The sequence below is a fragment of the Vespula vulgaris genome, chromosome 2 (genome assembly GCF_905475345.1).
Source record: "Vespula vulgaris chromosome 2, iyVesVulg1.1, whole genome shotgun sequence".
NCBI lineage: Eukaryota > Metazoa > Arthropoda > Insecta > Hymenoptera > Vespidae > Vespula > Vespula vulgaris.
The window spans coordinates 4,277,070-4,298,711 of record NC_066587.1 but is presented as its reverse complement, the minus strand read 5'-3'; the positions used below and the strand labels follow the sequence as shown (position 1 = coordinate 4,298,711).

At 29.6% G+C, this 21,642-nt stretch overlaps 5 protein-coding genes and 1 long non-coding RNA gene across 15 annotated transcripts in view; all 6 read right to left on the bottom strand.

Moving 5' to 3' along the window:
• Nucleotides 1-1,734: 1,734 nt before the first annotated feature.
• LOC127061969 (putative gustatory receptor 28b) lies at nt 1,735-2,912 on the bottom strand. The gene is made up of 6 exons (XM_050989501.1): nt 2,797-2,912; nt 2,478-2,732; nt 2,168-2,420; nt 2,037-2,105; nt 1,888-1,977; nt 1,735-1,806 (listed from the first exon to the last, which is right to left on the bottom strand). Exons 1-6 carry the CDS (start codon nt 2,910-2,912, stop codon nt 1,735-1,737), a joined length of 855 nt encoding a protein of 284 aa, XP_050845458.1.
• Nucleotides 2,913-5,798: 2,886 nt separating this feature from the next.
• On the bottom strand, nt 5,799-6,236 carry LOC127061792 (uncharacterized). Its single transcript, XR_007780955.1, has 3 exons — nt 6,168-6,236; nt 6,002-6,091; nt 5,799-5,927 (listed from the first exon to the last, which is right to left on the bottom strand). It is a non-coding gene; the product is annotated as an uncharacterized LOC127061792 (long non-coding RNA).
• Nucleotides 6,237-6,350: 114 nt separating this feature from the next.
• Nucleotides 6,351-7,193, bottom strand: LOC127061968 (uncharacterized). Its single transcript, XM_050989500.1, has 3 exons — nt 6,958-7,193; nt 6,695-6,880; nt 6,351-6,612 (listed from the first exon to the last, which is right to left on the bottom strand). The coding sequence occupies exons 1-3, from the start codon at nt 7,191-7,193 to the stop codon at nt 6,351-6,353; spliced, it is 684 nt and encodes a 227-aa protein (XP_050845457.1).
• A 2,409-nt stretch (nt 7,194-9,602) lies between these two features.
• LOC127061791 (uncharacterized) lies at nt 9,603-15,511 on the bottom strand. Its single transcript, XM_050989145.1, has 7 exons — nt 15,006-15,511; nt 13,912-14,506; nt 13,593-13,736; nt 10,187-10,325; nt 10,063-10,131; nt 9,891-9,980; nt 9,603-9,813 (listed from the first exon to the last, which is right to left on the bottom strand). Exons 2-7 carry the CDS (start codon nt 14,022-14,024, stop codon nt 9,763-9,765), a joined length of 606 nt encoding a protein of 201 aa, XP_050845102.1. The 5' UTR covers nt 14,025-14,506; nt 15,006-15,511; the 3' UTR covers nt 9,603-9,762.
• Nucleotides 15,512-15,961: 450 nt separating this feature from the next.
• Nucleotides 15,962-20,027, bottom strand: LOC127061788 (secretin receptor-like). 2 transcript variants are annotated; one of them, XM_050989139.1, is made up of 10 exons: nt 19,198-20,027; nt 19,062-19,129; nt 18,510-18,928; nt 18,304-18,398; nt 18,061-18,226; nt 17,805-17,961; nt 17,596-17,726; nt 17,420-17,511; nt 17,165-17,300; nt 15,962-17,073 (listed from the first exon to the last, which is right to left on the bottom strand). In XM_050989139.1, exons 1-10 carry the CDS (start codon nt 19,227-19,229, stop codon nt 16,852-16,854), a joined length of 1,518 nt encoding a protein of 505 aa, XP_050845096.1. In that variant the 5' UTR covers nt 19,230-20,027; the 3' UTR covers nt 15,962-16,851. The 2 variants fall into 2 exon arrangements, with proteins under 2 accessions (XP_050845096.1, XP_050845095.1); XM_050989138.1 differs by having other exon boundaries at nt 15,963-17,073; nt 17,165-17,303.
• A 143-nt stretch (nt 20,028-20,170) lies between these two features.
• LOC127061787 (probable beta-hexosaminidase fdl) overlaps nt 20,171-21,642 on the bottom strand; it is a 17,726-nt gene continuing 16,254 nt past the window's right edge. For all 9 annotated transcript variants that reach the window (XM_050989128.1, XM_050989130.1, XM_050989132.1 and 6 more), the window contains one exon: nt 20,171-21,642. This exon is cut by the window's right edge and continues 1,714 nt beyond it. The gene's annotated coding sequence lies outside the window, so the exon portion shown is untranslated.

Sequence of the window (21,642 nt, the reverse complement as noted above, 5' to 3'; positions counted from 1 at the left end):
TCGTTCTCTGACACGTATTTGTTATTGCAACAATCTTAAAGCAATGATAAAAAATCCATAAGAAATGCAGGTACAACTGTACTATCCAATTGTAATAGTTACTTGTCATTAAAATAACGCAGAGATTGTATAACAATGTAATAATAAATAAAAGAGATGTAAATATGGATATAAGAATTTGTAATTCATAAACTTCATTTAGGATACTGGCACATTTCATCAATTCCAAATAGATTTGTCTTCAATGAAAAAAACAACAGAAACTTACTAAAAATCGAAGAAGAATAATAAACAGTATCAAACTAATAGTCAATGATTTACTTGACTCTTTTTAATTTCGCAAGGTTTTCATACGCTTTGTATGTCCCATAAAGAGTAGATAACGAAGAATCATCTTCCCAATTATCCTTCATTCTGAGCATTCTCTTATGTTGTGGAGAATCGATAGTCGTTGTTAACATGTTTTGGAGTATAGCATTCAACTGAACAAATTTTATCTTTACATATCTATACGGAAATCTCATGTTATTGTTTAGTAAATTTTGAATCGTTATATGCTAGATAAAACGATTGACTTGCCTGATCCAAAACACAAAAGTAAAATCTGTTATCATCATTATGATAACAGGATAGACGTATATACAATACATCAATAATATCGAACTGTTGTCTATGGATGACGATAATTTTATATCAGACAACCAAAGAACTTCACCTATATATATACCTAATATTAAAAAGCTTAAAAATATTCCTGCGATACACTGATATCGAGAAAGTGAAGAATAATTTTTCGAAACATTCAGTTCGTCCATTCCTCGTGTGCAGATTTCCATTTGTTCTAAGAACAATTTTATTCGCTGTAAAAGTCAATCAATCAATCTTAATAATACGGTAATTTTATTAGTAAAGAAATTCTTATTAATTAGTCGAAAAATTTTTACCTTTCTTCTCGTAAAACCGCTAAAAATTGCTATCAGATAGATAAAATCATTATTACAAAATTGAAATTTGCCAATTAATTTTAACAACTTCGTTTCATCACTTTCAGTGAAATTATCAAGCATATTAATTAACATAAAAAATGAAATATTATAGAAAACAAAACAAGAAGTGAGATAAACAAAACCAATCATATGAATGGCCCGATCAACAAAGTATTCTAATAGACCAGTGCAAACGATTGAATTAACGATAATCAATGGCATGAGGGAACGATGAAACTCTTTCGATAGAAACATTTTAAAAGTTCCTAGAATTCTCTTTTTTAATATTTACACTTTTCTTCTCCAAATAAATGTTTCAAGTTTCCGTTCTTATTTTCAAGGTACTCCTCGCTGGAGTTTTTCAGCGATACTAATTCTTATCAGCAATTTCTATTCTTATTATACTTAAGTGTTTTCACAATAGATATCGTTATGACTTGCAGTAAAAACTACGAATGTCCTACTCACCCTATCTTTTTCATCATCTTAAATATTTTCTTCGTCCTTGTCTTTTGATGGATATTATTTTTCAATATACATACGCATTATCTCGTCATCAACTCAAAATTAATAAGAAATTATTTATTAATATATTGACCTTAACAGTCATTACTAATAAAGAAGCTAATGAATTATTACATTTATTTTTCTATGGGATTTTATTACATATATGAAGTAACTCATAGTTTTTTATAATAATACTCATACTGTTTGTAAAATTGACAAAATAAAGGAACACCGCAGGAACTTATGATTCAGTTTTTACTGAATCGGTTACTTGTATCATAATCACCATGTATGTCGTTATAATGCCGATACACTGTAGAATAAAAAAATTATTGAATGTTTCATTATTCCTCCTTTCTTTACAGCATAATTACATACAAATAATTGTACTAACCGAACAAATGTGTTTGCAATTAAGATTATATAGTCCGAATGCGGAATATACGATATTACCTTGCATCATTTGCAAAGAAAATATTTCTACCTATAAAGAACACAATATCAACTCATATAAACTTAATAATATTTCTGATAAATATTAACCTCTTTTCTTATCTCAATGTCCGTATTATTACCATAAAATGTATGAATAATTTCGCTGGTATGTTCAGCCTAGAACAATCATGATTAAATAGTCATATAAAGTTGAACAGAGAATCACTACTCTCCCATACCTCTTTCGTTGTTTTGTCACAGATGTAATTAACAGCAAAAATCTTCATCGAATATTGTAAACAATACAAAATCGTTATAATGAATTGAACAGACATTTTATCAATATTGTACCTTTCTTTTTGATAGAACACATAAGTGTAGTATAACACATACGTATTTCGCAAAACACAAATCGCAATTTCTAGAGATATCTGTATGCCGTACACATTACCGATACTTTTCGATACTCTGTATAATTCCAGATGAATCTGCCTGAGAATGTCACATTTTCACGTATATTATAAATAATATTTTTTTCGTTGGACTCACCTGATCGTTCGTAACAATTTTCTAATTCTATTTATTTTGTGTCTCGTAATTTGCAAACGTGATTGCGTTTGGCGTAATGAAGGAGCCATGATAAATAATTTTTTCGAATCAACAAGAAAACTTCGTTCTGTAGAAAATGAATCCTCGATTCCTTTGTGTTCAATTAATTCATAATTCAAAGTAATGGAAGAAATTGGTAGAATGTTTTCGTCACTAAGGAGTTCGTTCGCCCGTCGAAATTCCGATTTGATGCATCTACGCATTTCATGGATTTCTCATTTATAATACTAATAAATTGATTATTAAAATCATTACATACCTTACAACGGTAAGGAATTCGATTACCAGTAAACATTCGATCACATAATTATATATATGTAAAGACAAGTAATTTACTATAGATGTTTTATAAACCGGTTGATCTGTTAAAATCATATTGAGGATAATTATTATTATAAAGAGACACAAATAAATAATAATGATTACTATTTCCTTAATCGTTCTTTTGTAAATGTAGTTGAATGATGTTGATGAGCCTAACGCTTGAAGCGTTTTGTCAATCTCGTTTATTCTTTTTGTACATGAACTCATTGCCTATGTATCGTTCGGTTCATGAAAATTATTAATTAAATATTATAAAGTGAAATCCTTAAAATTAATATATCATAAAGAATTTTTGAACTCACCTTGCTTTGATATAATCCCATCATACATATCACAAATATCACCATAAAATTAATGACAATTACAACGTGAGATATAATTCCGTCTAATTTATATATCTTAATATCATTTTTCCACCCATTATAATAAAAACAACCAGCAGTATACAAACATAAAAGTGACGTGGAATAGATGAAACTAAATATTGGTCTCAAATGACTTCGGGGAAATACGAAAACACGCAATCCAAAAATATTGCTTAAAATATAAATTGGCCTCAAAACCTCGTTCATACTTTTTGATGGAATTTTGTGAATTTTAGAGATACTTCGAAACTTCTTTCTTTCTTTAAGTTTCTCAATTAAATTTCTCATAGCAACTGTATCTTTTTTTTTAATCGTCAATAATCAAATCACGTTTGTTTGGATAATAGACAAATTAATTTAAAAAGACCAATGTCCTTGTCTCTATTTTCTACCTTTATTTTATGACACACTAACGAAGGATATCTCCGATGAAATGCCTTTAACAAAAATAACGATAATGCATATGAGTTTCTCGAGTATGACACTGTGAAACACATTAAGTCGATAACACTCTTTATTTCGTTGATATCTCTCATTATCTTAAATAATTTATAGCAATACGTACGACGGTGTATATATAAAAGGATAAGTATTATACTCCATTGGAGAAAAGTTTAATACATTTTATTATTCAATTTTATATTAATTGCATTAATATTATATTTTATATGAAACATAAATAAACTAACAAGTTGCGCATGAAAATAAAACGATAGTAGTAGTAACAAAATTTTCTAAATCTAAAAAAAGAACACGTTGCACGTGTTTACCGAGATCACTTCAATATGTCAATGAGGAATAATTGAAATGCATTTAATATCCTACTTTGTCTTTTCGAAAAATCAATAACACATCTGCTTCGTATAATTCACAAAGAATATCTCCGGTTCATTGTATGTAAAAAGAATAAGATATAACATCAATACTTATTCCCTTCAGCCATACTTTGCAATTTCGGGAAAAAAGATTTATTATTATAAAAAAAAAATATAATAGACATTCATAAGAAATATATCTCGATCACAGTTCGTGCATATACATGACTTACTATAATAATCTTGACAACAGATTGTGACATCCAACTTAAAAAAGTAAAATATTGGAACAGTTTACACGGTAGTCCATAATCATAAAGAAACCGTATATATTATAAAATGAAATAATGATTAAAATAAAAGGTATTGATGTAAAGAATAAAATATATAAACCATAAGCTTCGTTTATATTCCTAGCTGATTTATATTCCTATTTGATTATTTGATGCAGGTTCGTTCATAATATTCCCCCTTCAAAAGACTCTACTACATTACAACGAATCAATAGCACTGGTTAGAATGCTTTTTAATAATTCATGCAAACGACTAAATTTTATCTTTGTATACCTATTTTTAATTTAGAACTCATTAAAAATAGTATATCTAAAAATTTTGTGAAATATAAAATAATTTACTTGCTTCATCCAAAATACAAAGTAAAATTGATAATTAACAGAATAAAAATGCAATAAAGATATAGATAAAAAATAATAAAAATTGTTCAGTAATATCTATCCCAAATACTAGTAAAGTTCGAATATAAATTACTATCACATTCATTAATGTAAAAACAAATACTAATATTACATAACATTGTTGCCAAAAACATTTACACAAATTCATCTGAATATTTAATTGGTCTATGAATCAAATACAAGTTTCTACTTCCAATGTGAGACGTTTCATTCTTTGTGAAATATAATAATAGATATCATTAGATGGAAATTTTGGTAAATTTTATAAAAGAAAAGAACGAAGGAATTTATCTTTCTTCTAGGAACATCAGGAATAATGGGAACGGTATAAGAAAGATAGCCATTACAAATGTATAACCAATGAGTTATTTGTAAGGAATAGTTGTTTGTTGTCAAAAATAAATGTGACATACGAATATACATATACATTATCGAAACGTAAAAAGTAATAAAGCAGCAAACACAAATTATACTAATCATATTAGTATTATAATCGTTGAAATATTCTATTAGACCAGTGGAAAAAATCTAATTGAACATTATCAACGATTTGATACTACGTCAAAACTTCTTCGATAGAGACATATTTAAAATATTCTTTAATTAAAAATAACTTTACTCGATTTCTTACAATCATCTCGAAAAAATTAATTATATCAAACACATTGATCGAGAACCTTCGTACTCAAAGTTCTTCGAAACGAAGAGAATGCAGAACATTTTCTGCTGAGTTTCGAAATGAAATTTATTACATCTCACAACTCATTGTTTGCATTTTATCTTATTACATTCGTAGTTGATATTTATTTGACCTATATTCGTATTCGGTGAAATGGGAATTACTCTCTGTCTTCAATCATTCGATGAAAACCATTTACAAGAATTATTTTCGTATCGCATAAAAATAAATAGGAAATTGTGGAATGCTTAGATATTATTTTTATTTATCCTTCTATTTTCTCTTTAATTTTTCAGTTTTTCTTTTTATCAATTCACAGAAAAAATGATATAAAATAAATATGATATTGTATAAAGCATTGTACGCGTGGTATATTTGTCGAAAAAAGAAACACTCCAATTCATTCATTACATCCTTGACGTTAAATTATGAACAGTATTATTAAACAATGATTTAGGCTTATCTCCAACTTGAAGAAGTATGACGAGATAAGTAATAATCGAACCAATCACCTACAACATACACAGATATAACAAATCCTTATAAAATGAAAAAGAAAATTAATCAAATGTGTCAATTAACTTACATTATATATTAAAGTATGATCTAAATCATAAAATCCGCAGACGGTAAACTTTAAACGATTTTGAATTGATTGATACATAAAGTCACGAATCTGAAAGAAAAAGTTATAGATATAATATATTTTGTATACATTCCTATATCAAGTACCGATAAAAATTATTTCCTACTTCTTCACGAAATTTTTTCCTGGTCGAAGGTTCGTACAATTCATAAAGAATCTCTCCAGTGTTCACAGCATATAAAAAAAATAAGAAAAATCACTATATACTTACATCTCTTAAATTTAAAAAAGATTGTACATTTTTTAAATATCAAATACATGGATAAACAAAAAAATAGAATAAAAATTGTTAAAAAGGACATACTTCTGTAATCGTTGTCTGACATATATTCGCCATTGCAAAAATCTTGATGCCATGATAAAAAATCCAAGAGAAATGCATGTAGAACTGTATTATCCAATTGGAATAATTATTTGTCATTAAAATAACGTAGAGATTATATAACAATGTAGTAATAAATAAAAGGGATGTAAATATGGATATAAGAATTTGTAATCCGTAAGCTTCATTTAAGATATTTGCACATTTCAACAATTCCAAATGGATTTGTCTTCAATGAAAAAAATGACAGAGAATTACTAAAAATAGAAGAAGAGTAATAAACAGTTTCGGACTAATTGTAAATAATTTACTTGACTTTTTTTAATTTCACATGGTATTCATTCGCCTTGTAAGTTCCATAAAGAGTAGGTAACGCAGAATCATTTTCCCAGTTATCCTTCATTCTAAGCACTCTCTTATGTTGTGGAGAATCGATAGTTGTCGGCAGCATGTTTTGGAGTACAACATTCAATTGAAAAAATTTAATCTTTATATATCTATATTGAGATCATCGTTGTTTAATAAATTTTGACTCGTAAAAAACATTGTATGATAAATGAAACGATTGACTTGCCTGATCCAAAATACGAAAGTAAAGTCTGTTATCATGATTATCATAACAGGATAGAAATACATGTAATACATCATTAATATCGAACTATAATCCATGACTGACGATAATTTTGTATCAGATAACCAGAAGGCTTCACCTATCCATAAACTTACTATTAGAAATGTTAAAAATACACCTACGATACACTGATATCGAAAAAGTGAAGAATAATTTTCTGGAACTTTCATTTCATCCATTCCTCGTATACAGATTTCCATTCGTTCTATGAAGTATTTTATTCGCTGCAAAAATCAATCAACCAATCTTCTTATACCGTAATCATTTAAAGAAATTGTTATTAACTATACAAAAAATTTCTACCTTTCTTCTCGTTAAACCACTGAAAATTGCTATCAAATAGATAAAATCATTATTATAAAATTGAAATTTGCTAAGTATTTTTAACAATCCCCTTCTTTCTCGATCATTACTATTATACAAAATATTCTTCATCATATAAAATGAGATATTGTAGGAAACAAAACAAGAAACGACATAAGCAAAACCAATCGTACGAATGATCCGATTAGTGAAATATTCCAGTAGACCAGTGCAAACGATTGAATTAGCAATAATCAATGGCATCACTGAACGTTGACACTCTTTCGAACGAAACATATTAAAAGTTCCTATAATTCTCTTTTTTACAATTTACACTTTTCTTCTCCAAATAAAAGTTTCAAGTTTCCGTTCTTATTTTCAAGCTACTCCTCGCTGGAGTTTTTCAGCGATACTAATTCTTATCAGCAATTTCTATTCTTATTATACTTAAGTGTTTTCACAATAGATATCGTTATGACTTGCAGTAAAAACTACGAATATCCTACTCATCCTATCTTTTTCATCATCTTAAATATTTTCTTCGTCCTTGTCTTTTGATGGATATTATTCATCAATATACATACGCATTATCTCGTCATCGAGTCAAAATTAATAAGTAATTATTTATTTAGCGAAATTATATTAACCTTAACAGCCATTACTAATAGAGAAGCTAATGAATTATTACATTTATTTCTCTATAGGATTTTATTAGATATATGAAGTAACTCGTAATTTTTTATAATAATACTAATATTGTTTGAAGAATTGACAAAACGGAGGACCACCGCAGAAACTTATGATCCACTTTTTACTGAATCAGTTACTTGTATCATAATAACCATGTATGTCGTTATAATACCGATACACTGAAGAATAAAAAAATTATTAAATGTTTCATTATTCCTCCTCTTTTTACAGCACAATTACATATAAATAATTGCACCAACCGCAAATCTGTTTGCAATTAAGATTATATAGTCCGAATTCGGAATATGCGATATTACCTTGCATCATTTGCAAAGAAAATATTTCTACCTATAAAGAAAACAATATCAACTTATATAAACTTAAAAATATTTCTTAGACAAATTAACCTCTTTTTTTATCTCGATGTCTGTATGTTTCGTATATAATTTTATTGCCTATTTATTGACGAAAATTACTGATATACATTATAGAATAAAATCGTTAGTATTAATACATCATAAAGAGTTTTTGGTCTCACCTCGCTCTGGTATAATCCCATCATATATATCACGAATATCACCATAAAATTAATGATAATTGCAATATAAGATATAATTCCGTCTAATTTATATATCTTTGTGTTACGATACTGTCTCACATAATAAAACTAACTGGCAAAATACAGAATGCAAAGTAACGTAAAATAAAGGAAACTAAGTACTGGTCTTGAGTTACCTCGGGGAAATACAAAAACATGCAATCCAAAGATATAGCTCAGAATATAAATTGGCCATAAAATATCGTTCATAGTTTTCGATGGTATTTTATAAATGTTAGAGATACTTCGAACTTTCCCTTTTTTTTTGAAGTCTTTCAATTAAATTTCTCATAGTAACTTTATCGTCTTCTCTAATCGTCAACAATAAAATCACTTTTATTTGGATAATAGATAAAATAATTGGAGACCGACGTCTTTATTCCTCTTGTCCCTGTTTCCTTCTTTTATTTTATAAAACTCCAACAAAGAATATCTCCGATGAACTGTCTTTAAAGAATATTATGGTAATGCATATGAGTTTTCCACGTATGATGCTGTGAAACCCATTAATTCGATACTATCCATTTCGCTGATTGCTATCGTTATGTTGAATGATTACTAATGATGTCTAAGACAGTGAAATTATGAATCCAATTATGGGTCCAATATTATAATCTAACTAAATTATTATAATCAATATCTTTTATTATTATATCAATATCTTTTGCTATTATATTTTGTTATTATATTCCTAATAAAATAAAAATAAAATAAGAATCTTTAACATAAAAAGAATAATGATAATAATATTGAGAAGGATATTTTAAACACTATAGAAAGAATTATACGTTACACATGTTTATCAAGGTCGCTATAATAGGTGATAATGATAAATGATCAAAATGCATTTCGATATTAGTTTCATTTTATTCTATTAGAAAAATTATCTATATGATCATATAATCAATCACATTAACTATTCGATTATGCGAATAATAGATAAACTTTGTTATATTCATGTTGCAAAAAATGTTATATTAAAAGCAATATTGTAAGATCAAAGTATAAAGATTAATGAAAAATTAATCACTTTAGTAGATATGGACTGTGTTTTGAGTATGCCTCTGTGAAAATCGATAATACGACTAGCCTTTTCTTATCAACGCGACCAACCTTTATATGATGTTTAAATTTGTTATTCACTTTTTTAACACCAGCTAAGACATTTGTATCATAATAGTTAAATATGTCATCATCACTCCAAGGCACTAAAAAGAATCGACGAGTTTTATAGAATTGTTAAAATTTACGATAATGCTTATTTTTATTTATTTATTATACTAACCGAGTATATGTACTTTCGATTGAATGAATATAAACCAAAAGTGGAATACGTTGATTGACAATGTGCCATTTGCAAAGTAAACATTTTCAACTGCGAAAAAAATGATTTCTATCTTGTTAAATTATTGATTACACAAAATTATCTATAATGATATGAAAAAAATAAGACGAACCTCTTCTTGTATTATGTAATCTGTATTTTCAGCATAAAAAGTGTAAATAATTTCATTGATTTTCTCCATCTAAAAAATGTTTTATCATTTTCACAATTATTATTGCACTTATCAAAAAACATACCTTTTGAGTTGTCTCGTCGCAAGTGTAATTAATAAAGACCACTTTGCATATAGAACTGAAGAAGAAATATGGGATTGAACCCAATTCTTGAAGAAAAATGTCTTGAGTACGTTCAAACTTTTTAGCGCTAATGTATGTACTATAAAAAAAGCACGTGTTGTAAAAGAAGTACAAACAGATTATTATAAACACTTGAATACCATAAAGATCATTGAGATTTTTCGACACTTTGTATAGTTCCAGATGAATCTGCCTAAGATAATCGTCATAATAATGAGTTATGTAATTAATTCATTTATTTATTTATTTGTTTGTTATCAAAGAAAAAAATAATTAACAAACCTAATAGTTTGGAGCAATCGTCTGCTTCTGAATATCTCCTGATTGCTAACATTTAAACGTGAATTTATTCTTTGAGACGATGGTAGAACTTTAATGAATTTTGTACACGACTTTTTAGTTCGTTTATATTTAATCAATTCCACTGCGATAGAAGTAGATGGTAGAACATTAATATCACTTAGAAGATCACTCGCTCGTTCAACTTCCGATTTAATACACCTACGATTCGCAAAAATTCAAATTATTTCAATAAACTATGAATCAGCTGCGATCATACAAATTCGTTGATTACATACCTTACCATTGTCAAAAAATCCATAGCTACCGTAGATGAAACGATTTCACCGTATACATGTATAATAACGATCAATAGGAGCATAATTGGTTTTAAAATTTCGGAATCCATAGAAATTGTGAGATAAAATCCATCAAAACAAATTAGAAAGAAGAAAAAAATTGCAGAGAATATCAATTCTACTATCATTCGGACATAAATCTTATGAAATCGTGAATTGGAACCAAGTGCTTGTAAAGTCCTATCAATTTCTTCGAGTCTTCTAACTGAATTTTCCCATAACTGTTATAAATTATTTCACAAGCATAATTAGTTATACCTTATTTTAAAAAAAATGATGCTAAACAATCGTAAGATTTACCTGATCTTTAAGTAACCCTATGAAAATCGAAATAATAATTATGAGATTGTTTAAGAAAAACATAAAATAAAATTGAGAGTTATTTAATTCCATCATTCGTTGTTTAGGCGATATATATTTCCAACTAAGGATATGGAACACGAAAAGAAGTGAGGAATAAATCACATTGAGTTTGATACTAGTCCATCCAGAAGGAAATTTTAAAAGACGTATTCCGAGGATGCAACTTAAAATTTGATAGGGTCGTAAAATATGCTTCAAGGTCTTCGATGAACTTTTATCCATTTTCGAGATATCCTTTTTCGGTCTCTTTGCGTCTTCTAATTCTTTTAATTAATTCTCTTGTATTATCGAATTATCAGATCAACGATATTAACAATAGAATTAATAAATTAAATTATGTACATGAAGAAATATGATACTTTGTAATAACGACACGAACCGAGTTGACGGTCAAGCGACTTCGAAGGATAATATTCTAATGCGTTCTAGTTTCTTCGATAAGTTATGTTCCAACTCAGTGAACTTGGTACTATAGAAATAATAATGTGTCAACTTATAGAAGTGTCTGTGACCAACACAGATATAAAACAATATTAAAGGTACACTTTATTCGTATTTATTAATGTTATCACATTTTCATATATTAATAAAATTCCTATCTTATTGTTTAATCTTTTAGTTCAAATAATCGCAATAAAGGAGAACGATGACGGTGCATATTCCAAACAAAAACATGTAATCGCAAGGATCTACGATGCTTGTAATATTTACGAAACATAAACTAGATGACTTTAAAAACTCCTCCTTGTGCGTCCCTCCTTCTATCGAGAAAACGATATATAAGGATTATATTGTCTCACGATCAATGAGGGGATGCCGAATGTAAACTAACTCGGGATGAAGGGATTTTTTTTCTTTGTATTGCAGCTCGTTTTATTCTATCAGTTGGACCAACGATGTTATATCTCGTTATTATTTATTTTTAATGCCAATTAATGCGCATATTTTTTCATTTCATTAATAGATACTACATGCTTATATATATATATATATATATATATATATATATATATATATATATATATATAGCATTGCACCGTTTTATACATGCTATTGGTAAGCCTTAATTTATTTGTACAAATTACCCACTTTCGCAAGACTTATATAAATATATATATATATATATATATATATATATATAAAATCTAATCTCTAACGCATGAATATTACAAATTAAATAACAAAAAAATAAATAAATTAATAATCCCTATAAAATTTCAAATGTTTTTAAACCGTCGTACAATTTGTTATGATCGAATCAGATACATTCACGGATATATTTATATTCAATTTTATTTATTTGATTATAATTGGATTGAATCGAATCGAAATTAATTAGAATTGATTAATGATCGATAGATTACGTCAGGTTCTAAATGAATTCGAAAAAAAAGAACGAACGATAGAAAGTATTCGGAAATCGAAAACGAAATGGATGTCCGACGATGCGTGAAGTTGCCTTCCACGATAATCCTATTTCTTTTCACTTACGTTAGAGAACAGATGTAGGGAAAAGTTCGCACTGCGTAAAAGGGACAACAGCGTTACTCGACTAGAGACTGGCTAAAAAGGGAGAAGAGAGCATGATCCCGAGGGATTAGGAAAGCCGAAATAGTTTCCGATTCTGGTCGAACGCTAATCCTCGTAACTGGATAGCTTTGAGCGATTGAATGTGATAATTCGATGAAATACTATCACATAGCCCCATCATTTATATATAATAATCGAATTTTATCAGGGACCTGATTCTCTTGACCCTTTATCTAAGCCATTTTTTTTCCTTTTTTTCCTTTTTTGTCATTCTTTCAATGAACAAACTTTGTGAAAATATCGTAAACGAGAAGTTGATTGAATCGAAAAATGAATTTAATTTGTGACGTCCTTGAGATATTATATCGTCCCTACGCTTCGAGAACATGATTGAGATAAGCGATATAACAGATGGCAAGTCGTAGAATTTCTATCTTGGAAAGTTTCTTGTCCGGTGGCAAAGTCGGTAGTAACTTCCTTAGCTCGGCGAAGGCCAAATTGAAAGCTTCAACTCTGACCCTTTCTCTGCGATTATAATTATGAAATGATTGCCAATCGTTTGTGAAAGATCTCTTCATTCGTAATTGTATATTATTACGTGTAAATATTTATTATTACAACTTTCACATATCTGATAGATATGATTAGAAATAATTTTAGAAATAATAAGTTTTAAATCCGAGCAACTTCGTTAATAATTAAATTTTTAATCGATTAGCGGACTTTTTCTTCGAAAATAATTTTATAATTGTAATAAAAAATTTGGAGTAAATAAAATATTAGATTGAAATAATAGAGAGAGAAGGAGCCCTTACCTCGTCGCGTGTGCCGTTCGATATTTCTGCGTAGCTCTTCGACGCCGGCGCCTTTCTTCCCGTGAAAGGGTTCCCGAACCTGGAGCACCACCGCCCACACCATTGACAACGACACCATGTCCACCGTTCGCCATAGAATTTTCTCTGTCTCCGATCGAAAGTTTCAAAAATCGTTATGATATTCTTGCTGTTTAGAACTCGAGAATTATCTCCCTTTCTCTCTCTCTCTCTCTCTCTCTCTCTCTCTCTCTTTCTCTTTCTCAATCAAGTATGAAGCAATAAATGAAAAAGCCAAAAGACACCTTTAACACGCTCTTACCTTCTGTGTACTTGAATATTTTGCTTGCAACTGTCGGTGATTGGTAGCAACGCACCTCTTTCCATCATCGATTGAAATCTGAACATCGAGAAAGTTTTCTCCAGATTTTTCATTTTTTCAAACTTTCTTTAAATCTTAACTTTTAGAAAAATCTATGGAAATTATCTGTTATGTTGATCACTAATTAATGTTAGAATTTTCAGTAAGAATTTTCCGATGAAATTAGTAGGTCAGTAATTAAATAACTGATCTACTAATCTCATCAAAAGAGAACTAAGAAAGGATTCGAATATAGAATGTTGGAATGTTAGCGAAGACCTCAGGCTGAACGAGTTCGTCAAATATTTGCCGAAAAATCGTTGTGGGGTGAATAAATGTGTGGAAAAGCGAAGAGTCGATCGTAGAGGAGAAAGAAGAGCAAAGGAAGTCTCGAGGGTATCTTAAATTTCTCACTGCCAGATTCGTTTGGAAGAAAGGTCCTTTGCGAGATTCGATTGAGATTCGTTTGGTCTTCGAAGATCTCAAAACTGTATAATTCAGAGCGACGAAAAACGTGCGACGTTTTCCTCTCTCCTCGTTTTTTCTTTCGTCTTATCTAACGTTAAGGACAGAAGACAGAAAAAAAGGTTAAAGGTTTCATTAACTATTTACCAAAAAAACAACCCTCGCGTCTCGTTCGAGTCGATTTTTTTGCGGTAAACAGCCAATTCGTATGTCCGACTATTCGCATCTTTCTTCAATAATTCACGAGATTCGGTGCGGATTGAGCTTTACTTTTTTTTTCTATCTATTCAAACCGATCAATTCACATTCGACATTCATCGCATTCGTTACAAATTTTCTTTGTTAACACTCGATCAATATGTATTTCTTCATATGATACTAATCATTTAATCACAAAAATGGTGTAAACGATCGTAATTAAATGATAATAAAAAGAAGATTGTATGTGAGTAGATATCCTTTGAATAATTAGAACCTCATTGAAACAGAAATTTGCGCGATTTGTGATAAACGCCGATTAAAAATCGTAAAAGCAAATTGTAAATAAAATAAATTAATGAAAACATCTAATCGTTATTATTGATAATCACCTGTGTGAATGAACGAAATTGAGCTAACTTATAGTTCGATTAGAACAACACTTTCACTAAAATCTTTCAATACGTTGTTTGAAAAACAAGCACTTTGTTATCTTAAAGACACAATACACTAAACTCAAATAAAAGAGAAACCTTTCGTAGAACGAACTCGATGAAGACTACTTGAAGATAGTTGAGCAAAGTTAGCTGGACCAGAATCTGTACTATCGGTCGTCGAAAATGCTCAATTCAGACTCTCCCTTCCTCTCTCCCTCTCTCTCTCTCTCTTTCTCTCTCTCGCTTCCTCTCTCCCTCTCTCTCACTCTCTCTCTCTCTCTCTCTCTCTCTCTCTCTCTACCTCTCTCTCTTCAACCTCTAACTCCCCCCTTTCCTTATCGAACCACGCCTCTCCCTGTACTCCCTCTTTCCACCTTCGAACTCCCTCCTATTCGTCGGGATAACGCAGCATCCCTTCGTTTCCAATGGGAACCCGAGAATCTAGCGAGAGTACACGCCTTCTTTCGTTCCGTACGCCATTCTACTTTTAAAGTTGCAATAATGATTCAAAATTTTCTCGTCAAATAGAAAATTATTTGATTGTATTGAAACAATGGCGCAAAACACTCAGATTGAAATTTCAATCTCATTCATTTTTGTTTAAATTTCTTTATAATTATATCACTTTAAAATTTATTTAAATGATTTAAACAATATCGATGAATTTCCTGACATCGATAGTTTTAATAAAAGATATTATGCAACAACATTGAAGTATGATTTTCGATCGTGATCGTTGTACTAAAAGAACTATGTTGAATGACAACAGCATCCCTTTTATCGAGCTTTCGAGGAGCTGTCGTTTTACGAGAAGATTCTCAGTATTATTACTATGGACGCAGATGTGCCACGTTGGCCACCTGATCCTTCGGAGAAATCCATACTCGTTGCGTAGATACGTTCTCCCTCTACCTACCATTCTCTGACTCATTTTTACCTGATATGTATACTTTTTTAATAATAATTTCAGTATTTATTTAAATAATAATAAAAATTTAATGCAAGCACTAATCAATGTATTTTATTAATCAACTATTTCATTTTTTTCTCATTTTGTTCTATTTAATATTTGATCAAAAATGTATAAAAAACAGAATGTTTAAAGAAATTTTAAACACGACGAAAGTATGTCATTAAACGATTTACATATTCGTGTGTTGTGGTTTGTCCATAGAAGAAATTAAAAATTACTGAGGTTAGTCAAGGCACGTGTCGAATCGAACAAACACGTGCACATCCTAACGCACCCTTTTCCTATATCAAAAATTGAGGACGCTTTCATGACACGTGCCGAAGTCGTCATCACCTTTTCAAGTTCATTCCGTGTCATGAGATAGTTCACACTTCGTTACTTTACGACTACAAACAACCCCTTTTCCTTTATTCCACTTTAGGCTTTTGTATATCTACAAATCATGCTTCGTAATTTTCATCTATTCTAATCACTCTCCTAATGGTAATCACTTTTTTTATTTTTCTTACTTTTCTTCATCAAGGAGAAATTACACAAATAAATAAAAACGTGAGATACACGCCGAATCGTAAATATGTATATAGGTACAGAAATTAAGTATACAATTTTACAAAGATAATCTATCGACGTAATTAATCGATGCCTTTAAACAACAACAATAATAAGAACAATCATTCTACAACGTTACACGTACCTTTATATCACATTTTTAAATAAATTTGTTTATACTAAAAATCGTGATTTTTTATATACGTGTAATTTTTTTACTATCTATTCAGCATAATAACTAGATTTGGGTATGTAAATAAAGTGTTACGTATATTACTTTCAAACAGTAGATAAATGTTTCGTTGTACTTTCTGAAAAATTCAATTCATCGCAATCATGCCGACGAAAAACGCATCGCGTTCGATTCTGCGAGATTTTCAAAAAATCACAATGAATCGGTCTAAGAGAATCCGTTTTCGAACGTCGAGCCTTCCACGCTCGTCTAACTTCTGCCCTTACTTCACCATTTAATAAACAATACAACAAAGCTACGAACGCTCCCTGAAAGTAAAGATAAAATCAATCATATAAGTGGATTACTTTTCATCTAAATTTGTAAAAGAAAAGACAATCTTATCGAAATAATAAATACCTGAAAAGATGCGAATAGTTGATCGCAAAATAACCATACCAATTCAATATGATTATCCTTTTGATAAGAAAGTCCCAAAAAAAGGGTATAATGAGCACCAAATAATGGTACTAAAATCAGAGTCGATTTTGCCCATCTTCTATTTAATTAAAATTGTCGAGTATAAATGTATTTAACCAAAAACACAGTGAAACATTTACATTTTTAACAACTGATACAAATTTAATTCCTTGATAATAATAATTGATAACTCACCTATACTGCATTTTTTTATGTTGCAAATGTACAGACGTCTTCAATTTTATAAGAAGTACTCGAACGATATTAACGAATAGTCCAAAATTGAACTGTAATATAACAAAAAAAAAATAATACTTCAATAAAAAAAAATTATTCTATTTCTATAATTGACTATTATTTAATATACATACTAAGATGGATATCACTATTGGTATTCTCACGATAAGAAAAAAGGAAGGATTATGATGAATGGTCCAACAAAGAGTATCCTCGACAGTTGCACGAATTATTATCCAAGGTATAACTACCAAACCTGGTAATCCTACCAAAAATTTATAATAGATAATAAATAAAAAAGATATATATATATATATTTTAATACATAATACAAATTCCTTACCCCATCCTAAAAGTATGTAAGAAGTAATCGCAGTAGTGTCAGTACAAAGTGCCAAGAATATTAAATTGTGGAGATAAAGTCCTTCCATGAGTATCCAAGCATAATTAGCTACAATGAAGTACTGCCACATACTTGTAATAATTTTACATGCCCACGTCTATGTTTGAAAATCCATTAACAAAGTATGTAATTATTATTTTTGTAATAAAAAAATCAAAAAAAGAACACAGATCTGGATCAGTTTCATTATACTTACGTTTCGTTCTTTTATAAAAACACCATCATCGTTAACTAAAATTACATCCCATGCCAAACCTATACCATCGATAAAGACCCATTCCTTGAGGAGAGCCATAAACGCTCTCATCATGAACGACGTGAATAAATGCATGTGGAGTCTGTTTCTCGGATTTCTAAGCTTTCTATCACAGATAAAGACACGACATTCTATCTGATTAAAAATTCTAATTTAAAAATTTTATAAAAAATATATACAAACCTGAGTATGGTGAAAACGGTCATAGCAACGAGCAATGTTGCAAAGGACGAAGCATATCCGATTTGAGATACCGTTTTAATTATCGGTAACCATTTCTATATAATAAAAAAGAAAAAAGGAAAAAAAAACATATATAACAATCAAAAATTAAAAATCATTCACATGGTTCAATTCTACATTTGTATAAAAGAAATATAAATTCTTACACCCACTAACGAAATATTTTCCAATTTCACATTTTTCCAATTCCAAAGATATTCTATATCTAGATTATTCGAACGTATACAAAGAGTATAATTACTCCAAGCGGTACTTTCATCATTTATATACCATTGACCATTAGCAAGGCATTTGCTTGCTATCGCAGACGTGTTAAAGGACGAAATGATCCATTCCTTCAAGATATTCGATTTGTTGTTCAATATTTCCGTAGATTCTTTGAAAGGTTGTGTCGAAGAAGAAAAAAATAAATCGTAAGACGTTTCTAAAATTAATCTCGGACAAGGGAGAGTAGCTGTGCGAGAAGCAAGTGTACGTGGCCAACACAGCAATCCATCGAAGGTCGGAGAACATTGCAAAATTTCTTTCTCCATTTTCATCCCTGTCTCGTCCTCACTTTGACTACCTACACGTGTATAATATTTTTGTTGACAGTTGTCATCACGATTTTTTATTTTCTTTTTAATTTATATATATATATATATATATATATATATATATATATATATATCACAAAATGTAAACTTTTCAAAAATCACCATTTTTGAAGAGTCGCTCGCAAATGTTCTTTTGTTCAGCCAAAAGTCGTTCCGTTTCTTTCGCCATTCTAAAATAATATTATGCGAAATAATATCTATAATATGAGTTGTTTTCAAGTATAAATAAAATACCTACGTGTTTATTTGATAAATCTTTGGAGTATCCATGTCATCTATTATTCTTTCTTTTCTTGATGAACTTTCAATGATTTTAATCAATGCTTGTAAAGATAAAGAACAGATCGAACTATCACGCTACACGGATTTCGAGTGTTTGAGCTGCTCGACAATTTCGATATCCCTTCGTAAAAGTGCGCGCGCGTGTCAACCAACCAACATAGAGCGTCCATGTATGTATTTACGAGTATGTTTGCCAAGTGGTTTTCTAAAAGCACTTTAATCCAATTAACTTGCACATCGTTTACACGTGATTGTTGTTCCTTTGCATCGCAAACATAAGCCTTTCAAAATAACAGCAATCGCACAATGGAATTTTTATGGACAGTGAATAAGTACTTGTAATTTTGAAAAGTACTTAAATAAATCAATTTTCAAGCGATCGATCAAACCTTTCGCCTTGTGCTTCTATTACTTCCTTTAAATGTATATTATTTTTGATATTGATTATGTGTCATATTACAGGATATTCAATATCTTTGAAGTGCTCGTACATTTTATAGAGAAAACACTGTTATTGATTAATATCATATATCTTATAAAAGAAGAGAATAACAATTTATTGTTATCATTGAATTTATTACATCGTAATGTAACAATTCATTTTTAATTATTTACTATCTTATCGACAGAACTTTCGTATGAAATTTCTACCCTACCAACAGTATAACGAGTAGTTCTACAAATTACCGACAACTCTTGATAAAATAGGAATGATCTTTCACTGATTTATCGACCATGTAAGAATATAAAAGAGCGAATTAAGAGGCCAATTTGAATTAGGACTACATACATACAAATCACTTACACGAATTGTCATAATTAATTAGAATAAAAAAAAGAAGATAATTATTAAAATACAAACATAATTAATTACTAAATCAGGTTCCATATGTATAGGACGGGAATAAAAGTTACAATCTACAAAAGGCTCATATTAAAATTCAGTTTATGTTAAACATTTGTTATTCGCATTTTGTAACAGAGTATATCTTTCTTGAAACGACCGTTCTGTATATCCACATTTTTGCCATTGAAAACCAATAATCGTATAAACGCAGGAATACGTCCCATTAATATTACGCGTGATTTCTTTTCTTTATAATATATTAACTATTACTATTTGTGTCTGTATCTAGTTTCATCTAACACTCTCCATCCTTCTCCCAATCTTCTCATTCCATAACGAGGCGGAGTAGCAAAACATCGAACGACATATTTTATTCATTTAGCTAAATCATCGAGAATAATTTCATTGGCTAAAGTCAAGGACCCGTCTTATGTATTTCGCTTACGGTTATCAGTGTCAGTAAGTAACAGTAAGTACAGTACTTTCGTATTTCTTTTCTTTTCTTTTCTTTTCTTGTCTTATCTTTTCTCTTTTTTTCTCCTGTTTTCGTTTTTTTTTTTTTTTCATTAATTAGTTCTTATTATTATCTCCTTCTTTTTGCGTTCTTTTACGAATATGACTCTTTCTTTGATCGTATCTGTACACGATATTTCATAATATACTTTCGCACGTTAAATTCACCATCGATATCGCAATATAGGGAGAAAGAAGAAGTGCTGGTATAAGAATATACCACGAATCTTTTCTCCTACTAAACATTTGCGAATACTATACATTCCTAAAAACACTTAAAAACTACAACGCTATTCTCGTTTCGTTATTATTTCACTCGGGAAACTGAACACGGGGTGGCCGGTCGTAAGAATCGCCTTTTTCATTCGTTTATATTTAATATTTTAAATATGTATCGTAAAAATGAATCTTATTTTCAATAAGAACATTCATGATTTTGTTCATCGAACAATAAGAATCCTAGATTATGCTTATAAAAGGGACGATAAGAAACATCTGCGGAAAGTCATTCTTATTTCTATTTCTATCCCACGTTCGTTAGTCGGAATAATTCGAATTGTTTGATTAATTAACTACATCATAAAATAAAAATCACGTTTCGATTTCTTGTCACCGGCCCCGACAAATGCAAATAGAGCGTCTCTAATAATGCAGCAAAGTTGTCTTGAAACGATAAAATCTAAAATCTCAACGTATTCGTCATCAATATGGTCTGTTTTAATGTAATGTTCGCTATTATTTTATAAGTAAATCTGCATCGAATCTTTCCTTTTCAACATTTATCCTAAAACGTTAGTAAAAGATATCAACACAATATATTTTCACGCTAAACATTAGCGACGTTATTATCAATTTGTTCGCTAGTACCTACATACAAGCAATTTCTGTTACATCGGTATCTCGAACTGAATTCTAACAATCAGTTAAAAAATACAGTTTTTTCGATTTACCAACGGATAATTGCTTGACATTTGGTATATATATTTCATCGAGATTTGGCTAACAAAGCTAACACGAGCACTTCGTATAAATTTAAGTCAA